Source organism: Pleurodeles waltl, chromosome 8 (assembly GCF_031143425.1).
Source record: "Pleurodeles waltl isolate 20211129_DDA chromosome 8, aPleWal1.hap1.20221129, whole genome shotgun sequence".
Taxonomy (NCBI): Eukaryota; Metazoa; Chordata; class Amphibia; order Caudata; family Salamandridae; genus Pleurodeles; species Pleurodeles waltl.
In genome coordinates this window covers 71,885-95,430 of record NC_090447.1, presented here as the reverse complement: position 1 = coordinate 95,430, position 23,546 = coordinate 71,885, and the positions used below count along the sequence as shown (strand labels likewise).

At 48.2% G+C, this 23,546-nt stretch overlaps 1 protein-coding gene across 1 annotated transcript in view; it reads left to right on the top strand.

Annotated features, from left to right (window-relative positions):
• Positions 1 to 23,546, top strand: part of LOC138249647 (NXPE family member 1-like) — a 266,774-nt gene that overhangs the window by 188,170 nt on the left and 55,058 nt on the right. The window contains exon 5 of the mRNA XM_069203592.1: positions 1,274 to 1,492. Within this exon, the coding sequence (XP_069059693.1) occupies positions 1,274 to 1,492 (219 nt within the window). The remainder of the gene's footprint in view (positions 1 to 1,273; positions 1,493 to 23,546) is intronic.

Sequence of the window (23,546 nt, the reverse complement as noted above, 5' to 3'; positions counted from 1 at the left end):
GCCAGTGAGGGGAGTGAGCTTTTTACAGCTTTAGGCGCATCTGGAGCGAACATACCGTCGGAAACTGCACAGTTAACAGGATCCACAGTTTAACTGAAGAAGTTAAAACTCTGCAGAACAAACAGGGAACCTCTCACGGGGGCCGACAGAAGACACCCAGGTAGCCAAAATGTCTGAAAGAAAATCTAAGGGACACAGAGTTTTAACCCCCACGCTTTCCTGAGTGAGAGCACTAGAGCCTTCCCTCGCGAGTACTACCGCAGTCAGTGAATATCTAGTGTCAAAGCTACTGTTGTGTGCACAAACACACCCGCGATCTCCTCTTACCCTCGAGTCACAGGACACTCGGAGGAGTAATTCAGCCTCTGCCCAGTGCCCTCCTCTCTCTGAGCAGATATTGTTACATTCGTCTTTCTCACCCTGAGAAGGATGTCGGCTGATGACCCCCGGGAATGTTTGCTGCTTGGGTTAATACTGGTTTTTGTTTGCAGTAGTTACTCACATCCGTAAATCTGGCTTCACCCCCTATTTCAGGGGGTGGAGATGTGTAAGTTTACTCTTTGGAGTATCTTTAGAATTGTGTTTTGTGGAAAGACAACAGTATGAAAGTTACACATATAGTAGGAGTAAATTACATGTGTAAGTTAACTGTGTGAGTAACTCCATAGGTTTGTTAACTGAGACACTGGTTTTTAATGAGACACCTTTGCTGTAGCTGGAACACCAAGGGAGAGATTGATCATACTTTCATGCAACGCAATGCAGCGAGACACCTGGGCAGCTATCTCACAACATCAGTCCTCGGAGGCCCTCTCCTCTTCCTTAGTGTGCTGAGGGATGACCCTGAGCGGCCCACCGCCAGAGGGGAGCCCTGCCAGCCCCGAGGCCTTCAGGGGGGCAAGCACCTTTCTGCGGGAGCAGCAGGCAGTGGAATCCAATAGCAATCTCTCCATGAATTAGGGGGCAGAAAAAGTGTCTCCTGCACAGTGGTGCTTAAAAGTGGAGTACATGTAAAACTAAGGATCATATACATATCACCTCAGCGTAATATTGTATTCTAGTGCACAGTTACACAAATAGATGTGTTATTGCTATCGCCAATAGGCTATATCTATATAGATTATATTTAGGAAACTATTTAGGTTGGACAATATTCTGACAATTATAGTCTAGTTTCCTATTAAAGAGGGATGCTGATTTCTCAAGTTTTTAGTTTATTTAGTGAATGCTTGTTTCATTTGCCGCTGATATTTGTTGTGGTGATTTTTTACAGGAACTTTAAAACGTTGTCAAGAAAAATGTAGACCAGGGATGAGCTCTCCATTCCCCAGTGGCTACTTCTTGCAGAACGTGTGGCGGCCACTCTTCTGCAACATGTCTTCTTATGAGCGCGCGGAGGTGCTGGAGCCCTGCGTCAAGGGGAAGCTGATCTACCTCATGGGCGACTCCACCCTGCGTCAGTGGATCCTGCACTTCCCAAAACTTGTGCCCGGTAGGTCCTTCTTTCTATCATGACTTGTGGTGGAGAGGTGAGTGATGTACACCAGGACATTAAGGCCTGAGCCTCCCCTTGCTGGCCAACCCTACGGAGTCAGGCAGTGGGCTACCGCTTTTGAAATGCAACCTTACCCTTTAACAATTTAAGCTTTCCTTCCGAACAATGTTTACATGCTTGAGCAGTTTGGAGCAACCACAGGAACTCATGTGAAAATACAGAAAAAATATTAATTCACAGGGATTGGATCCGAACGTACTGCTTCTTACAGGAAATTTCCATTTTAAAAGTACCTTCAGAGTCCAATTTGCAGTTACCCATTTTTTTCCCCACCTTTGGAGTTACCGATGCCCAGACCTGCTAACTCGCGGTGCAACCGTGTGACACACGATATCAGCTCCCTTCACATTGTCACCTGGTGAGAAGCTGCTGTCACACGGTGCCAAGTAAAACAAGCTGAAAACCACTGCTGAAAGACCTCCGGCGGCAGATCCTTCTCATACCTCGCCCCAAAAACTTGGAACACCCTCCCCACCAACCTACGACGGACCCAGGACCTGCTCACCTTCAGAAGACTCCTCAAGACCTGGCTCTTCGATCGGTAGCGCCCCGTCCCCCCACCCCCCAGGGCCTTGACAACCCTCATCGGTACGTAGAGCGCTTTATAAATCCAGTGATTGATTGATTGATTGAACCAGTTTTCGGAGGCCATTGTCGTGCCCTGATCCCCTCACCCACAGGACGACACAGGAGACCAGTAGGGGTGTAATTTCTTTATTCTTTCTTTCTTTCTGTCACATTCGCCGGCAGGTTGACAGGCACGCCCGTCCACCCTAGGTGCTGAACAGTAGTACCCACGGTTGCCCTTAACCTCACCTCCATATCTAGTGACCGGAAGCAGTGTCCAATGACCACACATGCACCTGGTGTGCATGTGGTCCTAGTACCCCGTGTCGACATTGTAGGAAGGTACCATCTTGCCTGGCATGTTACCCCCATTTTTACTTGTATGTCAGTTTTTGCCTGTCTCACTGGGATCCTGCTATCCAGGACCCCAGTGCTCGTAGTATGTGGCCTGAATGTGTATACCTGTGTAGTGACTAACTGTGTCACAGAGGCTCTGCTAACCAGAACCTCAGTGCTTATGCTCTCTCTGCCTTTAAAATTGTCACTATAGGCTAGTGACCATTTTTACCAATTTTAATTGGCACACTGGAACACCCCTATAATTCCCTAGTATATGGTACTGAGGTACCCAGGGTATTGGGGTTCCAGGAGAGCCCTATGAGCTTCAGCATTTCCTTTGCCACCCATAGGGAGCTCAGACAAACCCTTACACAGGACTGCCATTGCAGCCTGAATGAAATAACGCACACATTATTTCACAGCCATTTTCACTGCACTAAAGTAACTTATAAGTTACCTATATCTCTAACCTTCACTTGCTGAAGGTTAGGTGCAAAGTGTGAAGGCACCCTTGCACTAGCAAAGGTGCCCCCACATAGTTCAGGGCCATTTCCCTGGACTTTGTGAGTGCGGAGACACCATTACACGTGTGCACTACGTATAGGTCAATACCTATGTGTAGCTTCACAATGGTAACTCCGAACATGGCCATGTAACATGTCTAAGATCATGGAATTGTCCCCCCAATTCAAATCTGGTATTGGGGAGCCAATTCCATGCACCCTCGGGGCTCCACTATGGACCCCGGGTACTGCCAAACCAGCTCTCTGGGGTTTTCTCCGCAGCTACATCTGCTGCCAACCCAGACAGGGTTCTGCCCTCCTGGGGTCTGGGCAGCCCAGTCCCAGGAAGGCAGAACAAAGAATTTCCTCTGAGAGAGGGTGTCACACCCTCTCCCTTTGGAAATAGGTGTTAAAGGCTGGGGAGGGGTAGCCTCTCCCAGCCTCTGGAAATACTTTGAAGGGCACAGATGGTGCCCTCCTTGCATAAACCAGTCCACACCGGTTTAGGGAATCCCCAGTCCCTGCTCTGGCGAGAAACTGGACAAAGGAAAGGGGAGTGACCACTCCCCTTTCCATCACCACCCCAGGGGTAGTGCCCAGAGCTCCTCCAGTGTGTCCAAGACCTCTGCCATCTTGAATCCAGAGGTGTGAGGGAACTCTGGAGGCCTCTGAGTGGCCAGTGCCAGCAGGTGACGCCATAGACCCCTCCTTATAGGTGCTTACCTGATTCAGTGGCCTATCCTCCTCTGAGGGCTATATAGGGTCTCTCCATTGGGCTTTTCCTCGGATGACGACCTGCAAGAATTCATCAGAGTTCCTCTGCATCTCCCTCTTCGACTTCTGCCAAGGATCAACCGCTGACTGCTCCAGGACGCCTGCAAAACTGCAACAAAGTAGCAAGAAGACTACCAGCGACATTGTAGCGACTAATCCTGCCGACTTTCTCGACTGTTTCCTTGTGGTGCATGCTTTGGGGGCTGCCTGCCTTAATCCTGCACTGGAAGCCACGAAGAAATCTCCTGGATCAATGGAATCTTCCCCCTGCTCCAGCAGGCACCAAACTTCAGCGACACCCGTACTCTGGGACCCCTCTCATCCTGACGAGTTTGGCCCCTGGAACACAAGTGGTGGCCCCAAGTGACCGAGGCTGTCCAGTGGTCCAACTGTCCAAATTTGGAGGATGCCTCCCCTCTCCAGACAGTAATCCTGTGCACCGCATGAACTGCAGCTGCTAGGGCTTCTGTGCACATTTCCAAGGAATCCTTTGTGCACAGCTAATCCCAGGTCCCCAGCACTCTGTCCTGCAATGCTCAGCTCCCTGAGTTGATTTCCAGCTTTGTGGGACCCTCTTTTGCAGTGTTGAGACAACTGCCGTGTTCAGTCTTCTTGAACCCATGTTCAAGGACTTCTGTGGGTGCTGCCTTCTTTTGCGTGGGCTCTCTACGTTGCTGAGGGCCCCCTCTGTCTCCTCTCCCAAGTGCGACATCCTGGTCCTTCCTGGGCCCGGGCAGCACCCCTTTTCTTGAACTGTGACTCTTGCAGCTAGCAAGGCTTGTTTGCGGTCTTTTGCCAGTGAAACATCACTGCATCCTCCAGCACTCCGTGGGACATCTTCTGCATGAAGGAGAAGTTCCTAACAACTTTTGTTGTTGCAGAATCTTTAGCTTCTTCCATCCAGAGGCAGCCATTTTTCACCTTTATCCGGGGTTTAGTGGGCTCCTGCCCCCCTGGACACTTTCACGACTCTTGGACTTGGTCCCCTTCCTTTGCAGGTCCTCAGGTCCAGGAATCCGTCTTCAGTGCTTTGCAGTCTGTTGTGGTCTTTGCAAAATCCTCTATCACAAGTTTAGTGTGTTTCTGGGGAAATAGTAGTACTTTACTCCTACTTTTCAGGGTCTTGGGGTGGGGTATCTTGGACACCCTTAGTGTTTTCTTACACTCCCAGTGACCCTCTACACATTACACTAGCCTAGGGGTCTATTTGTGGTTCACATTCCACTTTCTTAGTATATGGTTTGTGTTGCCCCTAGGCCTATTGCATCCAATTGTATTCTACAGCGTTTGCACTACTTTCTGATTGTTTTACTTACCTGATTTTGGTTTGTGTGTATATTTTATGTATTTTCCTTACCTCCTAAGGGAGTATATCCTCTGAGATATTTTTGGCACATTGTCACTAAAATAAAGTACCTTTATTTTTAGTAACTCTGAGTATTGTCTTTCTTATGATATAGTACCTATATGATATAAGTGATATAGTAGGAGCTTTGCATGTCTCCTAGTTCAGCCTAAGCTGCTCTGCTATAGCTACCTCTATCAGCCTAAGCTGATAGAACACTACTAATCTACTAATAAGGGATAACTGGACCTGGCACAAGGTGTAAGTACCATCAGGTACCCGCTATAAGCCAGGCCAGCCTCCTACATTGGTGGTGCAGCGGTGGCATAAGTACTTGTAACTGTTTTACCACTTTGTCATTGGTGCCTTTCATAACAATTTTTTTTTCTAAATACTTAGAAATATACACAGTTAACCTAAACAGTTTAAATTTCTTTCTAAAAACTTTGAAAAGTTTCTAAAAAGTTTTGAAAAGTTTGAAAACGTTGTTCTCTTTTCTCTAAAAGTTTCTAAACTTTTTTCTCTCTATCCTAAACTCTTTCTTACAACTATCTCTGTAGTAGAGGCCACTCCCAAAGCTGTGCAGACAACCAATGACAATTTAAACTTTAAACGTTTGAGGGGTCTCTGCATAGAAAGAAGTTTAGGGATTGGTAAGAACCCTACCAAAGATCTTCTCCTTAGTCTTTTGCTTGAAAGTGACCAGAACCAATCTGGTCAAACCCAAGATCAGGAGGTAGAGGAGGAAGGTACCCAGATAGAATCAAGGGAGGGCCCTGAGGACTCTGGGGAGGGGACTTCCAAAGACCTTTCTATAAACAGGCCATCTAGTGAAGCTGGTAGTGGTAGGGGGGTCACACACTAGTAGGGCACCTTTCACTCCAAAAGAAAAGGCCAGGTAACTAGAGTTCAGGCAGTTAGAGATAGGTCTACTTCTGCCTATTCCCACATTACCTCTGTATCAGAGAATTCCCAAGCCTCCCACCCTGAGGATAACACCCTAGACAGGGAACTCAGAAAGCTGATGTTGGAAGAGGCCAGACTGAAGCTGAGACAGCAGCAGTTGGCCTTAGACAGGGAGTCTCTAGATGTAGAGAGGGAAAGACAGAAATCGGGGTTATTTCCCCATGGTGGCAGCAGCAGTATTCTTGATAGTCATCCTGTTAGAGAAACAGATTCAAGAAACCTGCATAAGATTGTCCCCCCTTACAAGGAGGGGGATGACATAAACAAGTGATTTTCTGCACTTGAGAGGGCCTGTATGGTACAGTTGGTCCCTCAAAGGCAGTGGGCTGCTATCGTGTGGCTATCTTTCACTGGCAAAGGTAGGGATAGACTCCTTACTGTCAGGGAGAGTGATGCCAACAACTACAAAGTTTTGAAAGATGCACTCTTAGATGGATTTGACTTAACCACTGAACAATACAGGATAAAGTTCAGAGATACCAGAAAAGAGTCCTCTCAAGACTGAACAGACTATGTAGACTGTTTAGTGAAGTCCTTGGAGGGATGGTTAATGGCAGTAAGGTGACTGACTATGAAAGCCTGTATAATCTTATCTTGAGATAGCATATTTTGAATAATTGTGTGTCTGACTTGTTGCATCAGTACTTGGTAGACTCAGATCTGACCTCTCCCCAAGAATTGGGAAAGAAGGCAGACAAATGGGTCACAACAAGAGTGAGCAGAAAAGCTCATATAGGTGGTGACAAGGATGGCAAGGAGAAGGATGGTAAGTCTTCTGACAAGGGTGGGACAAAGATAAAAAGAATTCTGAGTCTTCATCAGGCCCACAAAAATTCTCTGGGGGAGGTGGGTCCAAATCCTCTTCAAACAATCAAAACAAGCCATGGTGTTATTTATGTAAAAGTAAATGCCATTGGGCAAGTGATTCCACTTGTCCAAAGAAAAACACCAAGGCTCCCACTACCAAAACCCCAACTGCGTCCTCTAGTGCCCCTAGTAATAGCAGTGGTGGAGGGAAGAATACTACAAATAGCCAATCAAAGGGTATAGCTGGACTCACCATTGGTAATGTAGTTGGGGTTGGTCTTGTTAGGGAGACCACAGAGGCTGTTTTAGTCTCTGATGGTGGCATTGGCTTTGCCACCTTGGTTGATTGTCCATTTAATATGGGTAAGTACAAGCAACTTCCCCTAATAAATGGTGTTGAGGTTGAGGCCTACAGGGTTACAGGAGCCAGTATCACTATGGTGATTGAGAAATTGGTTCAACCTGAACAACACCTACTTGGTCAGCAGTACCAAGTGACTGATGCTCCTAACAACACTCTTAGCCACCCCGTGGTTGTTGTGAATCTCAACTGGGGGGAGTTACTGGTCCAAAGAAAGTTGTGGTAGCCACTGATTTACCTGCAGACTGCTTACTAGGCAATGATTTGGAGACACAGCTTGGGCTGAAGTGGTGTTGGAGGCTCATGCAGCAATGCTGGGCATCCCAGGGCATATCTTTGCTTTCGCAAGGGCTCAGGCCCAGAAGCAAGGAGGACAGGGAAACTTGGATCATGGAAAAATGGACCAGGTGCTCCCAAAAGCCTGGGGTAGAAATGGTAAATCCTTGACTACTATCCCTCCCTCCCCAGAAGATTCCCCTTTTGAGGAAGAGGAATCCTCTCCTGTGCAGAACCTACACCAGATGAGCTGACAGCAGACACTGCTGAACTTTTGGGTGCAGGGGGGCCTGATAGGGAAGAGCTGAGTGTGGCACAGCAGACCTGTCCCACACTAGAGGGTTTAAGACAGCAAGCTGTCAAACAGCAGAATTGAGATATCACTGAAAGCCATAAAGTCTATTGGGAAGATAACCTTCTCTACACTTAGGTAAGGCACCCTAAACCTGGAGCAGCCAGGAGATTGGTCATCCCTTTGCAGTATACGGAGTTTCTTCTGACTTTGGCACATTATATACCTTTGGCTGGGCATTTGGGCCAGAGTAAAACTTGGGACAGACTTGTTCCATTGTTTCACTGGCCTCATATGTCAGAGGACACCAAGGAAGTGTGTCACTTCTGTGTGACCTGCCAAGCCATAAGGAAGTGGTGTCAGACAGAGGTAGTAACTTCATGTCTGCATACCTCAAAGCTATGCGAAAGGAGTGTGGTGTAACTTACAAGTTCACTACTCCTTATCATCCACAGAATAATGGCCTGGTTGAGAGGTTTAATAGCAAGACATTGTAGATTATGTACTTGGCCTAAGATCAAGAATGGCTGAGTACATGAAAAAGGCCAGTAAAAACCTTCAGGCCAGCCAAGAACTCCACAAGCAATGGCATGACCAGAAGGCTATCCTGACTCAGTACCACCCAGGACAGAAGGTGTTGGTATTGGACCCTGTGGCCCCAAGAGCACTCCAGGACAAATGGAGTGGACCCCATCTCATTGTGGAAAAAAAAGGTGAGGTCACCTATTTGGTAGACCTGGGCACTGCCAGAAGTCCCCTTAGGGTGCTTCATGTCAACCGTCTGAAACCTTATTATGTTTGAGTGGCAGGAAGAAGAGAGTGACCCTCTCCCTGACCTCTTCTCCACCACTGAAGCCGATGGCTTAGTGGAGGGAGTTGTGCTTGTAGATTGCCTTACTGCTGAGCAGAAGGACAGCTGCATAAATCTCTTAGATACGTTCTCTGACCTGTTGTCACTGATCCCAGGTACAACTACCTGGTGTGAGCACAGAATCGACACTGGAGACAGTTTGCCTGTCAAAAGTAAGATTTATAGGCAGCCTGACCATGTCAGAGACTACATTAAACAAGAGGCACAGAAAATGTTAGATCTGGGAGTGATTCAGCCTTCTGAAAGTCCCTGGGCTAGCCCAGTGGTGCTTGTTCCCAAACCTCATAGTAAAGATGTGTAGGAAAGTACCATCTTGCCTGGCATGTTACCCCCATATTTCACTGTATATATGTTGTTTTAGTCTATGTGTCACTGGGACCCTGCCAGGCAGGGCCCCAGTGCTCATAAGTATGTGCCCTGTATGTGTTCCCTGTGTGATGCCTAACTGTCTCACTGAGGCTCTGCTAACCAGAACCTCAGTGGTTATGCTCTCTCTGCTTTCCAAATTTGTCACTAACAGGCTAGTGACTAAATTTACCAATTCACATTGGCATACTGGTACACACATATAATTCCCTAGTATATGGTACTGAGGTACCCAGGGTATTGAGGTTCCAGAAGATCCCTATGGGCTGCAGCATTTCTTTTGCCACCCATAGGGAGCTCTGACAATTCTTACACAGGCCTGCCAGTGCAGCCTGCGTGAAATAACATCCACGTTATTTCACAGCCATATACCACTGCACTTAAGTAACTTATAAGTCACCTAAATGTCTAACCTTCACCTAGTGAAGGTTGGGTGCAAAGTTACTTAGTGTGTGGGCACCCTGGCACTAGCCAAGGTGCCCCCACATCGTTCAGGGCAAATTCCCCGGACTTTGTGAGTGCGGGGACACCATTACACGTGTGCACTGTACATAGGTCACTACCTATGTACAGCGTCACAATGATAACTCCGAACATGGCCATGTAACATGTCTAAGATCATGGAATTGTCACCCCAATGCCAATCTGGCATTGGGGGGACAATTCCATGATCCCCCGGGTCTCTAGCACAGAACCCGGGTACTGCCAAACTGCTTTCCGGGGTCTCCACTGCAGCTGCTGCTGCTGCCAACCCCTCAGACAGGTTTCTGCCCTCCTGGGGTCCATACAGCCCTGTCCCAGGAAGGCAGAACAAAGGACTTCCTCTGAGAGAGGGTGTAACACCCTCTTCCTTTGGAAATAGGTGTGAAGGCTGGGGAGGAGTAGCCTCCCCCAGCCTCTGGAAATGCTTGGATGGTCACAGATGGTGCCCATCTCTGCATACGCCAGTCTACACCAGTTCAGGGATCCCCCAGCCCTGCTCTGGCGCGAAACTGGACAAAGGAAAGGGGAGTGACCACTCCCCTGACCTGCACCTCCCAGGGGAGGTGCCCAGAGCTCCTCCAGTGTGTCCCAGACCTCTGCCATCTTGGAAACAGAGGTGTCTGTGGCACACTGGACTGCTCTGAGTGGGTGACGTCAGAGGCTCCTTCTGATAGGCTCTTACATCTCTTGGTAGCCAATCCTCCTTCCTAAGTAGCCAAACCTCCTTTTCTGGCTATTTAGGGTCTCTGCTTTGGGGAATTCTTCAGATAATTAATGCAAGAGCTCACCAGAGTTTCTCTGCATCTCCCTCTTCACCTTCTGCCAAAGGATCTACCGCTGACTGCTCAGGACGCCTGCAAAACCGCAACAAAGTAGCAAGACGACTACTAGCAACCTTGTATCGCTTCATCCTGCCGGCTTTCTCAACTGTTTCCAGGTGGTGCATGCTCTAGGGGTAGCCTGCCTCCTCTCTGCACCAGGAGCTCTGAAGAAATCTCCTGTGGGTTGACGGAATCTTCCCCCTGCAACCGCAGGCAACCACAGACTGCATCACCGGGCCTCTGGGTCCCCTCTCAGCACGACAAGCGTGGTACCTGGAACTCAGCAGCTCTGTCCAAGTGACTCCCACAGTCCAGTGACTCTTCAGTCCAAGCTTGTTGGAGATAAGTCCTTGCCTTCCCACGCTAGACTGCATTGCTGGGTACCGCGTGATTTGCAGCTGCTCCGGCCCCTGTGCACTCTTGCAGGATTTCCTTCGTGCACAGCCAAGCCTGGGTCCCCGACACTCTAACCTGCAGTGCACAACCTTCTGAGTTGTCCTCCGGCGTCGTGGGACTCCCTTTTGTGACTTCAGGTGGACTCCAGTTCACTTTTCTTCTAAGTGCCTGTTCAGGTACTTCTTTGGGTGCTGCCTGCTTCTGTGAGGGCTTCCTGACTTGCTTGGCACCCCCTCTGTCTCCTTATCCAAGTGGCGACATCCTTGTCTCTCCTGGGCCACAGCAGCACCCAAAAACCCTAACCGCGACCCTTGCAGCTAGCAAGGCTTGTTTGCAGTCTTTCTGCGTGGAAAACACCTCTGCAAGCTTCTTCACGACGTGGGACATCTATCCTCCAAAGAGGAAGTTCCTAGTCCTCTTCGTTCTTGCAGAACTCCAAGCTTCTTCTAACAGGTGGCAGCTTCCTTGCACCGTCAGCTGGCATTTTCTGGGTCCTGCCCACTCTCCACACTTTTGCGACTATTGGATTTGGTCCCCTTGTCTTACAGGTACTCAGGTCCAGAAATCCACTGTTGTTGCATTGCTGGTGTTTGTTCTTCCTGCAGAATCCCCTATCACGACTTCTGTGCTCTCTGGGGGTAGTAGGTGCACTTTACACCTACGTTTCAGGGTCTTGGGGTGGGCTATTTTTCTAACCCTCACTGTTTTCTTACAGTCCCAGCGACCCTCTACAAGCTCACATAGGTTTGGGGTCCATTCGTGGTTCGCATTCCACTTTTGGAGTATATGGTTTGTGTTGCCCCTATACCTATGTGCTCCTATTGCAATCTACTGTAATTTTACAATGCTTGCATTACTTCCTTTTGCTATTATATCTATAATTTTGGTTTGTGTATATATATCTTGTGTATATAACATTATCCGCATACTGAGGGTACTCACTGAGATACTTTTGGCATATTGTCATAAGAATAAAGTACCTTTATTTTTAGTACTGTGTATTGTGTTTTCTTATGATATTGTGCAGATGAGACCAGTGGTATAGTAGGAGCTTTACATGTCTCCTAGTTCAGCCTAAGCTGCTTTGCCATAGCTACCTTCTATCAGCCTAAGCTGCTAGAAACACCCCTTCTACACTAATAAGGGATAACTGGACCTGGCACAAGGTGTAAGTACCTCTGGTACCCACTACAGGTCAGCCTCCTACATTGGTTGTGCAGCGGTGGGATAAGTACTTGTAACTACTTACCACTTTGTCATTGTGTACTTTTCATAAGAGAATAATATACAAAACAAGTTCAGTGCATGTACACCTAACCAAAAAGTTTTGCTTTTCTCCTCTTAAACTTTTTAGAAAGTTCTGAGTTCCTGGTGTTAGGGCTTGGGAGGAGTAGACTCCCCCAGCCTCTGGAAATGCTTTGATGGGCACAGATGGTGCCCATCTCTGCATAAGCCAGTCTGCACCGTTTCAGGGATCCCTCAGCCCTGCTCTGGCACGAAACTGGACAAAGGAAAGGGGAGTGACCACTCCCCTGACCTGCACCTCCCCTGGGAGGTGCCCAGAGCTCCTCCAGTGTGCTCCAGACCTCTGCCATCTTGGAAACAGTGGTGCTGCTGGCACACTGGACTGCTCTGAGTGGCCAGTGCCAGCAGGTGACGTCAGAGACTCCTTCTGATAGGCTCCTTCAGGTGTTGCTAGCCTATCCTCTCTCCTAGGTAGCCAAACCTCCTTTTCTGGCTATTTAGGGTCTTTGCTTTGGGGAATTCCTTAGATAACGAATGCAAGAGCTCATCAGAGTTTCTCTGCATCTCTCTCTTCACCTTCTGCCAAGGAATCGACTGCTGCCTGTGCTGGAAGCCTGCAAAACTGCAACAAAGTGGCAAAGACGACTACTGCAACCTTGTAACGCTGATCCTGCCGCCTTCTCGACTGTTTTCCTTGTGGTGCATGCTGTGGGGGTAGTCTGCCTCCTCTCTGCACTAGAAGCTCCGAAGAAATCTCCCGTGGGCCGACGCAATCGTCCCCCTGCAACCGCAGGCACCAAAGAACTGCATTTCCGGTACACTGGGTGTCCTCTCAGCACGACGAGCGAGGTCCCTCGAATCCAGCAACTCTGTCCAAGTGACTCCCACAGTCCAGTGACTCTTCAGTCCAAGTTTGGTGGAGGTAAGTCCTTGCCTCCCCACGCCAGACTGGAAGTCTCTAGCCCTTGTCGTTCCTGCAGAATCCTCAGCTTCTACTGTCCAGTAGCAGCTTATTTGCACCCACAGCTGGCATTTCCTGGGCATCTGCCCATCTCCGACTTGCTTTTGACTTTTGGACTTGGTCCCCTTGTTCCACAGGTACCCTCGACTGGAAATCCATCGTTGTTGCATTGCTGGTTTGTGTCTTTCCTGCAGAATTCCCCTATCACGACTTCTTTGTCCTTTGGGGAACTTTAGTGCACTTTGCACTCACCTTTCAGGGTCTTGGGGTGGGCTATTTTTCTAACCCTTACTATTTTCTAATAGTCCCAGCGACCCTCTACAAGGTCACATAGGTTTGGGGTCCATTCGTGGTTCGCATTCCGATTTTGGAGTATATGGTTTGTGTTGCCCCTATCCCTATGTGTCCCCATTGCATCCTATTGTAACTATTCATTGTTTGCACTGTTTTCTGATACTATTACTGCATATTTTGGTATTGTGTACATATATCTTGTGTATATTTGCTATCCTCATACTGAGGGTACACTCTGAGATACTTTGGCATATTGTCATAAAAATAAAGTACCTTTATTTTTAGTATATCTGTGTATTGTGTTTTCTTATGATATTGTGCATATGACACTTGTGGTACTGTAGGAGCTTCACTCGTCTCCTCGTTCAGCCTAAGCTGCTCTGCTAAGCTACCATTATCTATCAGCCTATGCTGCTAGACACCCTATACACTAATAAGGGATAACTGGGCCTGGTGCAAGGTGTAAGTACCCCTTGGTACTCACTACAAGCCAGTCCAGCCTCCTACATTGGTTGTGCAGCGGTGGGATAAGTGCTTTGAGACTACTTACCACTCTTGTCATTGTACTTTTCATAAGAGAAAAATATACAAAACAACTTCAGTGTATGTACACCTAACCAAAAAGTTTTGCATTTCCTCTTTTCACTCTTTTCTAAGTGCTGAAAAATACCTCTAAACTTTCTAAAAGTTCTTAAAAAGTGTAAAAAGTTTTTTTTCTGTCTTTCTAAAAGTTCTGGAAAACTTTTTTCTCACTTTTTTCTGTCACTTAAACTCTTTCTAAAATGTCTGGCACAGGCCAAACTGTTGATCTGTCCAAACTTGCATATGATCACCTTAGCTGGAAAGAAGCAAGGAGTCTCTGCATAGAAAGAGGTTTGAGTGTAGGGAAGAATCCTTCTTTGGAATTATTGCTTAACATGCTTAAAGAACAAGATAAGGCCAGAAGGGCCCCATCTGTTGAAAAAGTAGCTAATGGTTCCCAATCTGATCCAGGGACTCCCCTAGGAAAAGATTCAGGAAAGAAACTTCCTAGCCTGCCCATTACTAGACAGCCTAGCATAGTTGGTACTGATGTAGAGTCACACCATACAGATAGTGTTGTCTCACATCATAGCAAGAGTATTCCTTCGCACCACAGTAGAAGTGATGTTTCTGTTAACCAAGCTGTTAGGGTGCCTTCTGTAAGGGATAGGTCTCCTTCTGTCCATTCTCACCATACTTCTGTTTCAAGGCATGTCCCTCCCACCCACCCTGATGACAGAATGTTAGAAAGGGAGCTCAATAGATTGAGAGTGGAACAAACCAGACTGAAGCTCAAGAAGCAACAGCTGGATTTGGATAGACAGACCTTAGAAGTAGAGAAGGAAAGACAGAAGTTGGGTTTAGAAACCCATGGTGGCAGCAGCAGTATTCCCCATAGTCATCCTGCAAAAGAGCATGATTCCAGGAATCTGCACAAGATAGTTCCCCCTTATAAGGAGGGGGATGACATTAACAAGTGGTTTGCTGCACTTGAGATGGCCAGTGCTGTACAGGATGTCCCTCAAAGGCAGTGGGCTGCTATCCTATGGCTATCATTTAGTGGAAAAGGTAGGGATAGGCTCCTTACTGTGAAAGAAAGTGAAGCCAATGATTACAAAGTTCTTAAGAATGCACTCCTGGATGGTTATGGCTTAACCACTGAACAGTACAGGATAAAGTTCAGAGAGACCAAAAAGGAGTCTTCACAAGACTGGGTTGATTTCATTGACCATTCAGTGAAGGCCTTGGAGGGGTGGTTACATGGCAGTAAAGTTACTGATTATGAAAGCCTGTATAACTTGATCCTGAGAGAGCATATTCTTAATAATTGTGTGTCTGATTTGTTGCACCAGTACTTGGTGGACTCTGATCTGACCTCTCCCCAAGAATTGGGAAAGAAGGCAGACAAATGGGTCAGAACAAGGGTGAACAAAAAAGTTCATACAGGGGGTGACAAAGATGGCAATAAGAAGAAGAATGGTAAGTCTTCTGACAAGGGTGGGGACAAATCTAAAAATGAGTCTTCATCAGGCCCACAAAAACACTCTGGTGGGGGTGGTGGGCCAAATCCTCTTCAAATCAAAACAAAGAAAAGAAACCATGGTGCTATTTATGTAAAATAAAAGGCCATTGGACAACAGATCCCAGTTGTCCAAAGAAAAGCACCAAGCCTCCTACCACTACAACCCCTACTGCTACACCTAGTGTCCCTACTAATAGCAGTGGTGGTGGGAGAAAACCTACTAAAAGCCAATCTAAGGGAGTAGCTGGGCTCACCTTTGGAAACTTAGTTGGGGTTGGTCTGATTAGGGAGACCACAGAGGCTGTTTTAGTCTCTGAGGGGGCTATTGATTTAGCCACCTTGGTTGCTTGTCCCCTTAACATGGATAAGTACAAGCAACTACCCCTAATAAATGGTGTTGAGGTTCAGGCCTACAGGGACACAGGTGCCAGTGTCACAATGGTGATAGAGAAACTGGTCCACCCTGAACAACACCTACTTGGTCACCAGTACCAAGTAACCGATGCTCACAACAACACCCTTAGCCACCCCATGGCTGTTGTAAATCTCAACTGGGGGGGGTTACTGGCCCAAAGAAAGTTGTGGTTGCTTCAGATTTACCTGTAGACTGTCTATTATGGAATGATTTAGAGATATCAGCTTGGGCAGAAGTGGAGTTAGAGGCTCATGCAGCAATGCTGGGCATTCCAGGGCATATTTTTGCTTTGACAAGGGCTCAGGCCAAAAAGCAAAAAAGACAGGGAAACTTGGATCCTGGAACAATGGACCAAGTGCTCCCTAAAGCTAGGGCTAGTAGAAGTAAAGCACTACCTACTATCCCTCCCTCTACAGTGGATTCTTGTTCTGAGGAAGAAGAATTTCCACCCTGTGCAGAACCTACACCAGAGGAGCTGGAAGCAGGCACTGCTGAGCTTTTGGGTGAAGGGGGGCCTGCCAGGGAGGAGCTGAGTGTGGCACAGCAGACTTGTCCCACACTAGAGGGTCTAAGACAGCAAGCTGTCAAACAAGCTAATGGGTATGTCAGTGACTCTCACAGAGTTTACTGGGATTACAATCTTCTGTACACTGAAGCAAGGGATCCAAAACCTGGAGCTGCCAGGAGATTGGTGATTCCTCAGGAGTACAGAAAGTTCCTCCTAACTCTTGCTCACGACATTCCCCTAGCTGGACATTTGGGGCAAATGAAAACTTGGGACAGGCTTGTTCCCTTGTTTCATTGGCCTAGAATGTCTGAGGACACAAAAGAGTTTTGTAAGTCCTGTGAAACCTGTCAAGCCAGTGGCAAGACAGGTGGCACCCCAAAGGCACCCCTTATTCCACTGCCTGTGGTTGGGGTTCCCTTTGAAAGGGTAGGGGTTGACATAGTTGGCCCCCTTGACCCTCCTAATGCTTCAAGCAATAGGTTTATCTTGGTGGTAGTGGACCATGCCACCAGATATCCTGAAGCAATTCCTCTAAGGACCACTACAGCTCCTGCAGTGGCAAAGGCCCTCCTGGGAATCTTTTCCAGGGTGGGCTTCCCAAAAGAGGTGGTATCAGACAGGGGAAGCAATTTCATGTCTGCTTACTTAAAGGCCATGTGGAAGGAGTGTGGGGTGACATACAAGTTCACCACACCCTATCATCCACAAACAAATGGACTGGTGGAGAGATTTAACAAAACTCTTAAAGGCATGATTATGGGTCTCCCTGAAAAACTCCACAGGAGATGGGATATCCTGTTACCATGCCTCCTTTTTGCCTACAGGGAGGTACCCCAAAAAGGAGTGGGCTTCAGCCCCTTTGAACTCCTCTTTGGACATCCTGTTAGGGGTCCACTAACACTTGTCAGGGAGGGTTGGGAACAACCTTTAAAAGCTCCAAAGTAAGATATTGTGGATTATGTACTTGGCCTCAGATCAAGGATGGCTGAGTACATGAAAAAGGCCAGTAAAAACCTTCAGGCCAGCCAAGAGCTCCAGAAGCAATGGCATGACCAGAAGGCTGTTTTGGTTCAGTACCAACCAGGGCAGAAAGTGTGGGTCTTGGAGCCTGTGGCCCCAAGAGCACTCCAAGATAAATGGAGGGGACCCCACACAATTGTTGAGAAAAAGGGTGAAGTCACCTACTTAGTTGACTTAGGCACTGCCAGGAGTCCCCTTAGGGTGCTCCATGTCAATCGCCTGAAACCCTACTATGATAGGGCTGATCTCACCCTGCTCATGGCAACTGATGAGGGACAGGAAGAAGACAGTGATCCTCTCCCTGATCTCTTCTCTTCCACAGAACAAGATGCTCTAGTGGAAGGTGTAGTTTTGGCTGATTGTCTTACTGCTGAGCAGAAAGACCATTGCATAAATCTCCTGGGTCAGTTTTCTGAACTCTTCTCTACTGTGCCAGGTACCACTTCTTGGTGTGAGCACACTATAGATACTGGAGACAGCTTGCATGTCAAAAGTAAGATCTATAGGCAGCCTGACCATATCAGGGACTGCATAAAGCAAGAGGTGCAGAAAATGTTAGTACTGGGAGTGGTTGAGCACTCTGAAAGTCCATGGGCTTCTCCTGTGGTACTTGTACCAAAACCTCATTCCAAAGATGGAAAAAAGGAAATGCGGTTTTGTGTAGACTACAGAGGTCTCAACCAGGTAACCAAAACTGATGCTCACCCTATACCCAGGGCAGATGAGCTCATAGATACACTGGCATCTGCCAAGTATTTAAGCACTTTTGATTTGACTGCAGGGTATTGGCAGATCAAACTATCAGAAGATGCTAAAGCTAAAACTGCATTTTCAACCATTAGAGGCCATTACCAATTTACAGTAATGCCTTTTGGATTGAAAAATGCACCTGCCACTTTTCAGAGGTTGGTGAATACAGTCCTGCAAGGGCTGGAAGCTTTCAGTGCAGCATATTTAGACGATATAGCTGTCTTTAGCTCCAGCTGGGATGATCACCTGGTCCACCTATGGAAAGTTTTGAAGGCCCTGCAAAAGGCAGGCCTCACTATCAAGGCTTCAAAGTGCCAGATAGGGCAGGGGAAGGTGGTTTATCTGGGACACCTTGTTGGTGGGGAACAGATTGTACCACTACAGGGGAAAATCCAAACAATTATTGATTGGGTTCCCCCTACTACTCAAACTCAGGTGAGAGCCTTTTTAGGCCTCACTGGGTACTACAGGAGGTTCATTAAGAACTATGGCTCCATTGCAGCCCCTCTTAATGACCTCACATCCAAGAAAATGCCTAAGAAGGTATTATGGACAGCAAACTGTCAGAAAGCTTTTGAGGAGCTGAAGCAGGCCATGTGCTCTGCACCTGTCCTGAAAAGCCCTTGTTACTCTAAAAAATTCTATGTCCAAACTGATGCATCTGAATTAGGAGTAGGGGCAGTCCTATCACAACTTAATTCTGAGGGCCAGGGTCAACCTGTTGCTTTTATTAGTAGGAGGTTGACCCCTAGAGAAAAGCGTTGGTCTGCCATTGAGAGGGAGGTCTTTGCTGTGGTCTGGGCACTGAAGAAGTTGAGGCCATACCTGTTTGGCACTCACTTCATTGTTCAGACAGACCACAAACCTCTACTTTGGCTAAAACAAATGAAAGGTGAAAATCCTAAATTGTTGAGGTGGTCCATATCCCTACAGGGAATGGACTATACAGTGGAACATAGACCTGGGAGTACCCACTCCAATGCAGATGGACTCTCCAGATATTTCCACTTAGACAATGAAGACCCATCAGGGAATGACTAGTCTTATTGTCCTTCGTTTGGGGGGGGGGGGTTGTGTAGGAAAGTACCATCTTGCCTGGCATGTTACCCCCATTTTTCACTGTATATATGTTGTTTTAGTTGTATGTGTCACTGGGACCCTGCCAGCCAGGGCCCCAGTGCTCATAAGTGTGCCTGAATGTGTTACCTGTGTTATGACTAACTGTCTCACTGAGGCTCTGCTATCCAGAACCTCAGTGGTTATGCTCTCTCATTTCTTTCAAATTGTCACTAACAGGCTAGTGACCAATTTTACCAATTTACATTGGCTTACTGGAACACCCTTATAATTCCCTAGTATATGGTACTGAGGTACCCAGGGTATTGGGTTCCAGGAGATCCCTATGGGCTGCAGCATTTCTTTTGCCACCCATAGGGAGCTCTGACAATTCTTACACAGGCATGCCACTGCAGCCTGAGTGAAATAACGTCCACGTTATTTCACAGCCATTTACCACTGCACTTAAGTAACTTATAAGTCACCTATATGTCTAACCTTTACCTGGTAAAGGTTAGGTGCAAAGTTACTTAGTGTGAGGGCACCCTGGCACTAGCCAAGGTGCCCCCACATTGTTCAGGGCAAATTCCCCGGACTTTGTGAGTGCGGGGACACCATTACACACGTGCACTACACATAGGTCACTACCTATGTGTAGCTTCACAATGGTAACTCCGAATATGGCCATGTAACATGTCTATGATCATGGAATTGCCCCCTCTATGCCATCCTGGCATAGTTGGCACAATCCCATGATCCCAGTGGTCTGTAGCACAGACCCTGGTACTGCCAAACTGCCTTTTCAGGGGTTTCACTGCAGCTGCTGCTGCTGCTGCTGCCAACCCCTCAGACAGGTTTCTGCCCTCCTGGGGTCCAGCCAGGCCTGGCCCAGGATGGCAGAACAAAGGACTTCATCTGAGAGAGGGTGTTACACCCTCTCCCTTTAGAAAATGGTGTGAAGGCAGGGGAGGAGTAGCCTCCCCCAGCCTCTGGAAATGCTTTCATGGGCACAGATGGTGCCAATTTCTGCATAAGCCAGTCTACACCGGTTCAGGGACCCCTCAGCCCTGCTCTGGCGCGAAACTGGACAAAGGAAAGGGGAGTGACCACTCCCCTGACCTGCACCTCCCCTGGGAGGTGCCCAGAGCTCCTCCAGTGTGCTCCAGACCTCTGCCATCTTGGAAAGAGAGGTGCTGCTGGCACACTGGACTGCTCTGAGTGGCCAGGGCCAGCAGGTGACGTCAGAGACTCCTTCTGATAGGCTCCTTCAGGTGTTGCTAGCCTATCCTCTCTCCTAAGTAGCCAAACCCTCTTTTCTGGCTATTTAGGGTCTCTGCTTTGGGGAATTCCTTAGATAACGAATTCAAGAGCTCATCAGAGTTCCTCTGCATCTCTCTCTTCACCTTCTGCCAAGGAATCGACTGCTGACCGCCCTGGAAGCCTGCAAAACTGCAACAAAGTAGCAAAGACGACTACTGCAACTCTGTTACGCTGATCCTGCCGCCTTCTCGACTGTTTTCCTGGTGGTGCATGCTGTGGGGGTAGTCTGCCTCCTCTATGCACTAGAAGCTCCGAAGAAATCTCCAGTGGGCCGACGGAATCGTCCCCCTGCAACCGCAGGTACCAAAGAACTGCATTACCGGTACCCTGGGTGTCCTCTCAGCACGACGAGCGAGGTCCCTCGAATCCAGCAACTCTGTCCAAGTGACTCCCACAGTCCAGTGACTCTTCAGTCCAAGTTTGGTGGAGGTAAGTCCTTTCCTCCCCACACTAGACTGTGGGGAACCGCGTGTTTTGCAGCTACTCCGGCTCCTGTGCACTCGTCCAGGATTTCCTTTGTGCACAGCCGAGCCTGGGTCCCCGGCACTCTAACCTGCAGTGCACGACCACCTGAGTTGTCTGGGTTCAAGGGACCTCACTCGTCGTGCTGAGAGGAGTCCCAGAGGACCGGTGATGCAGTTCTTTGGTGCCTGCGGTTGCAGGGGGAAGATTCCGTCGACCCACGGGAGATTTCTTCGGAGCTTCTAGTGCAGAGAGGAGGCAGACTACCTCCACAGCATGCACCACCAGGAAAACAGTCGAGAAGGCGGCATGATCAGCGTTACAAGGTTGCAGTAGTCGTCTTTGCTACTTTGTTGCAGTTTTGCTTCCAGCGCAGGCAGCAGTCGATTCCTTGGCAGAAGGTGAAGAGAGAGATGCAGAGGAACTCTGATGAGCTCTTGCATTCGTTATCTAAGGAATTCCCCAAAGCAGAGACCCTAAATAGCCAGAAAAGGAGGTTTGGCTACCTAGGAGAGAGGATAGGCTAGCAACACCTGAAGGAGCCTATCAGAAGGAGTCTCTGACGTCACCTGCTGGCACTGGCCACTCAGAGCAGTCCAGTGTGCCAGCAGCACCTCTGTTTCCAAGATGGCAGAGGTCTGGAGCACACTGGAGGAGCTCTGGGCACCTCCCAGGGGAGGTGCAGGTCAGGGGAGTGGTCACTCCCCTTTCCTTTGTCCAGTTTCGTGCCAGAGCAGGGCTGAGGGATCCCTGAACCGGTGCAGACTGGCTTATGCAGAGATGGGCACCATCTGTGCCCATCAAAGCATTTCCAGAGGCTGGGGGAGGCTACTCCTCCCAAGCCCTAACACCTTTTTCCAAAGGTGAGGAAGTCCTTTGTTCTGCCTTCTTGGGCCAAGCCTGGCTGGACCCCAGGAGGGCAGAAACCTGTCTGAGGGGTTGGCAGCAGCAGCAGCTGCAGTGAAACCCCGGGAAAGGCAGTTTGGCAGTACCCGGGTCTGAGCTAGAGACTCGGGGGATCATGGAATTGTCTCTCCAATGCCAGAATGGCATTGGGGTGACAATTCCATGATCCTAGACATGTTACATCGCCATGTTCGGAGTTACCAATGTGACGCTATACATATGTCGTGACATATGTATAGTGCACGTGTGTAATGGTGTCCCTGCACTCGCAAAGTCCGGGGAATTTGCTCTGAACAATGTGGGAGCACCTTGGCTAGTGCCAGGGTGCCCACACACTAAGTAACTTAGCACCCAACCTTTACCAGGTAAAGGTTAGACATATAGGTGACTTATAAGTTACTTAAGTGCAGTGGTAAATGGCTGTGAAATAACGTGGACGTTATTTCACTCAGGCTGCACTGGCAGACCTGTGTAAGAATTGTCAGATCTCCCTATGGGTGGCACAAGAAATGCTGCAGCCCATAGGAATCTCCTGGAACCCCAATACCCTGGGTACCGCAGTACCATATACTAGGGAATTATAAGGGTGTTCCAGTATGCCAGTGTAAATTGGTGAAATTGGTCACTAGCCTGTTAGTGACAATTTGGAAAGAAATGAGAGAGCATAACCACTGAGGTTCTGGATAGCAGAGCCTCACTGAGACAGTTAGTCATAACATAGGTAACACATACAGGGCACACTTATGAGCACTGGGGCCCTGGCTGGCAGGGTCCCAGTGACACATACAACTAAAACAACATATATACAGTGAAATATGGGGTTAACATGCCAGGCAAGATGGTACTTTCCTACAACAACTGATGCCAGTTGTCCAAAGAAAAGCACCAAGCCTCCTACTACCACACCCCTTACTGCTACACCTAGAGCCCCTATTAATAGAAGTGGTGGTGGGTGCAAACCTACTAATAGCCAAGGGAGTAGCTGGGCTCACTTTTGGTAATGTAGTTGGGGTTGGTCTTGTTAGGGAGACCACAGAGGCTGTGTTAGTCTCTGAGGGTGCCATTGATTTGGCCACCTTGGTTGCTTGTCCCCTTAATATGGATAAGTACAAGCAACTTCCCCTAATAAATGGTTTTGAGGTTCAGGCCTACAGGGACACAGGTGCCAGTGTTACCATGGTAATAGAGAAACTGGTCCACCCTGAACAACACCTACTTGGTCGCCAGTACCAAGTGACTGATGCTCATAACAACACTCTTAGCCACCCCATGGCTGTTGTGAATCTCAATTGGGGGAGGGGGTTACTGGTCCAAAGAAAGTTGTGGTTGTTCAGATTTACCTGTAGACTGTCTACTAGGGAACGATTTAGAGACATCAGCTTGGGCAGAAGTGGAGTTGGAGGCTCATGCAGCAATGCTGGGCATTCCTGGGCATATTTTTGCTTTAACCAGGGCTCAGGCCAAAAAGCAAAAAGGACAGTGTGACTTGGATCCTGGAACAATGGACCAAGTGCTCCCTTAAGCTAGGGTTAGTAAAGGTAAATCCCTACCTACTATCCCTCCCTCTACAGATAATTCAACTTCTGAGGAAGAATAATTTCCCCCCTGTGCAGAACCTTCACCAGAGGAGCTGGAAGCAGACACTGCTGAGCTTTTGGGTGGAGGGGGGCCTTCCAGGGAGGAGCTGATTGGGCACATCAGACCTGTCCCACACTAGAGGGTCAAAGACAGCAAGCTGTCAAACAGCAAAATGGGGATGTCAGTGACTCACGCAGAGTTTACTGGGAGGACAACCTCTTGCATATAGAGGCAAGGGACCCAAAACCTGGGGCTGCCAGGAGAT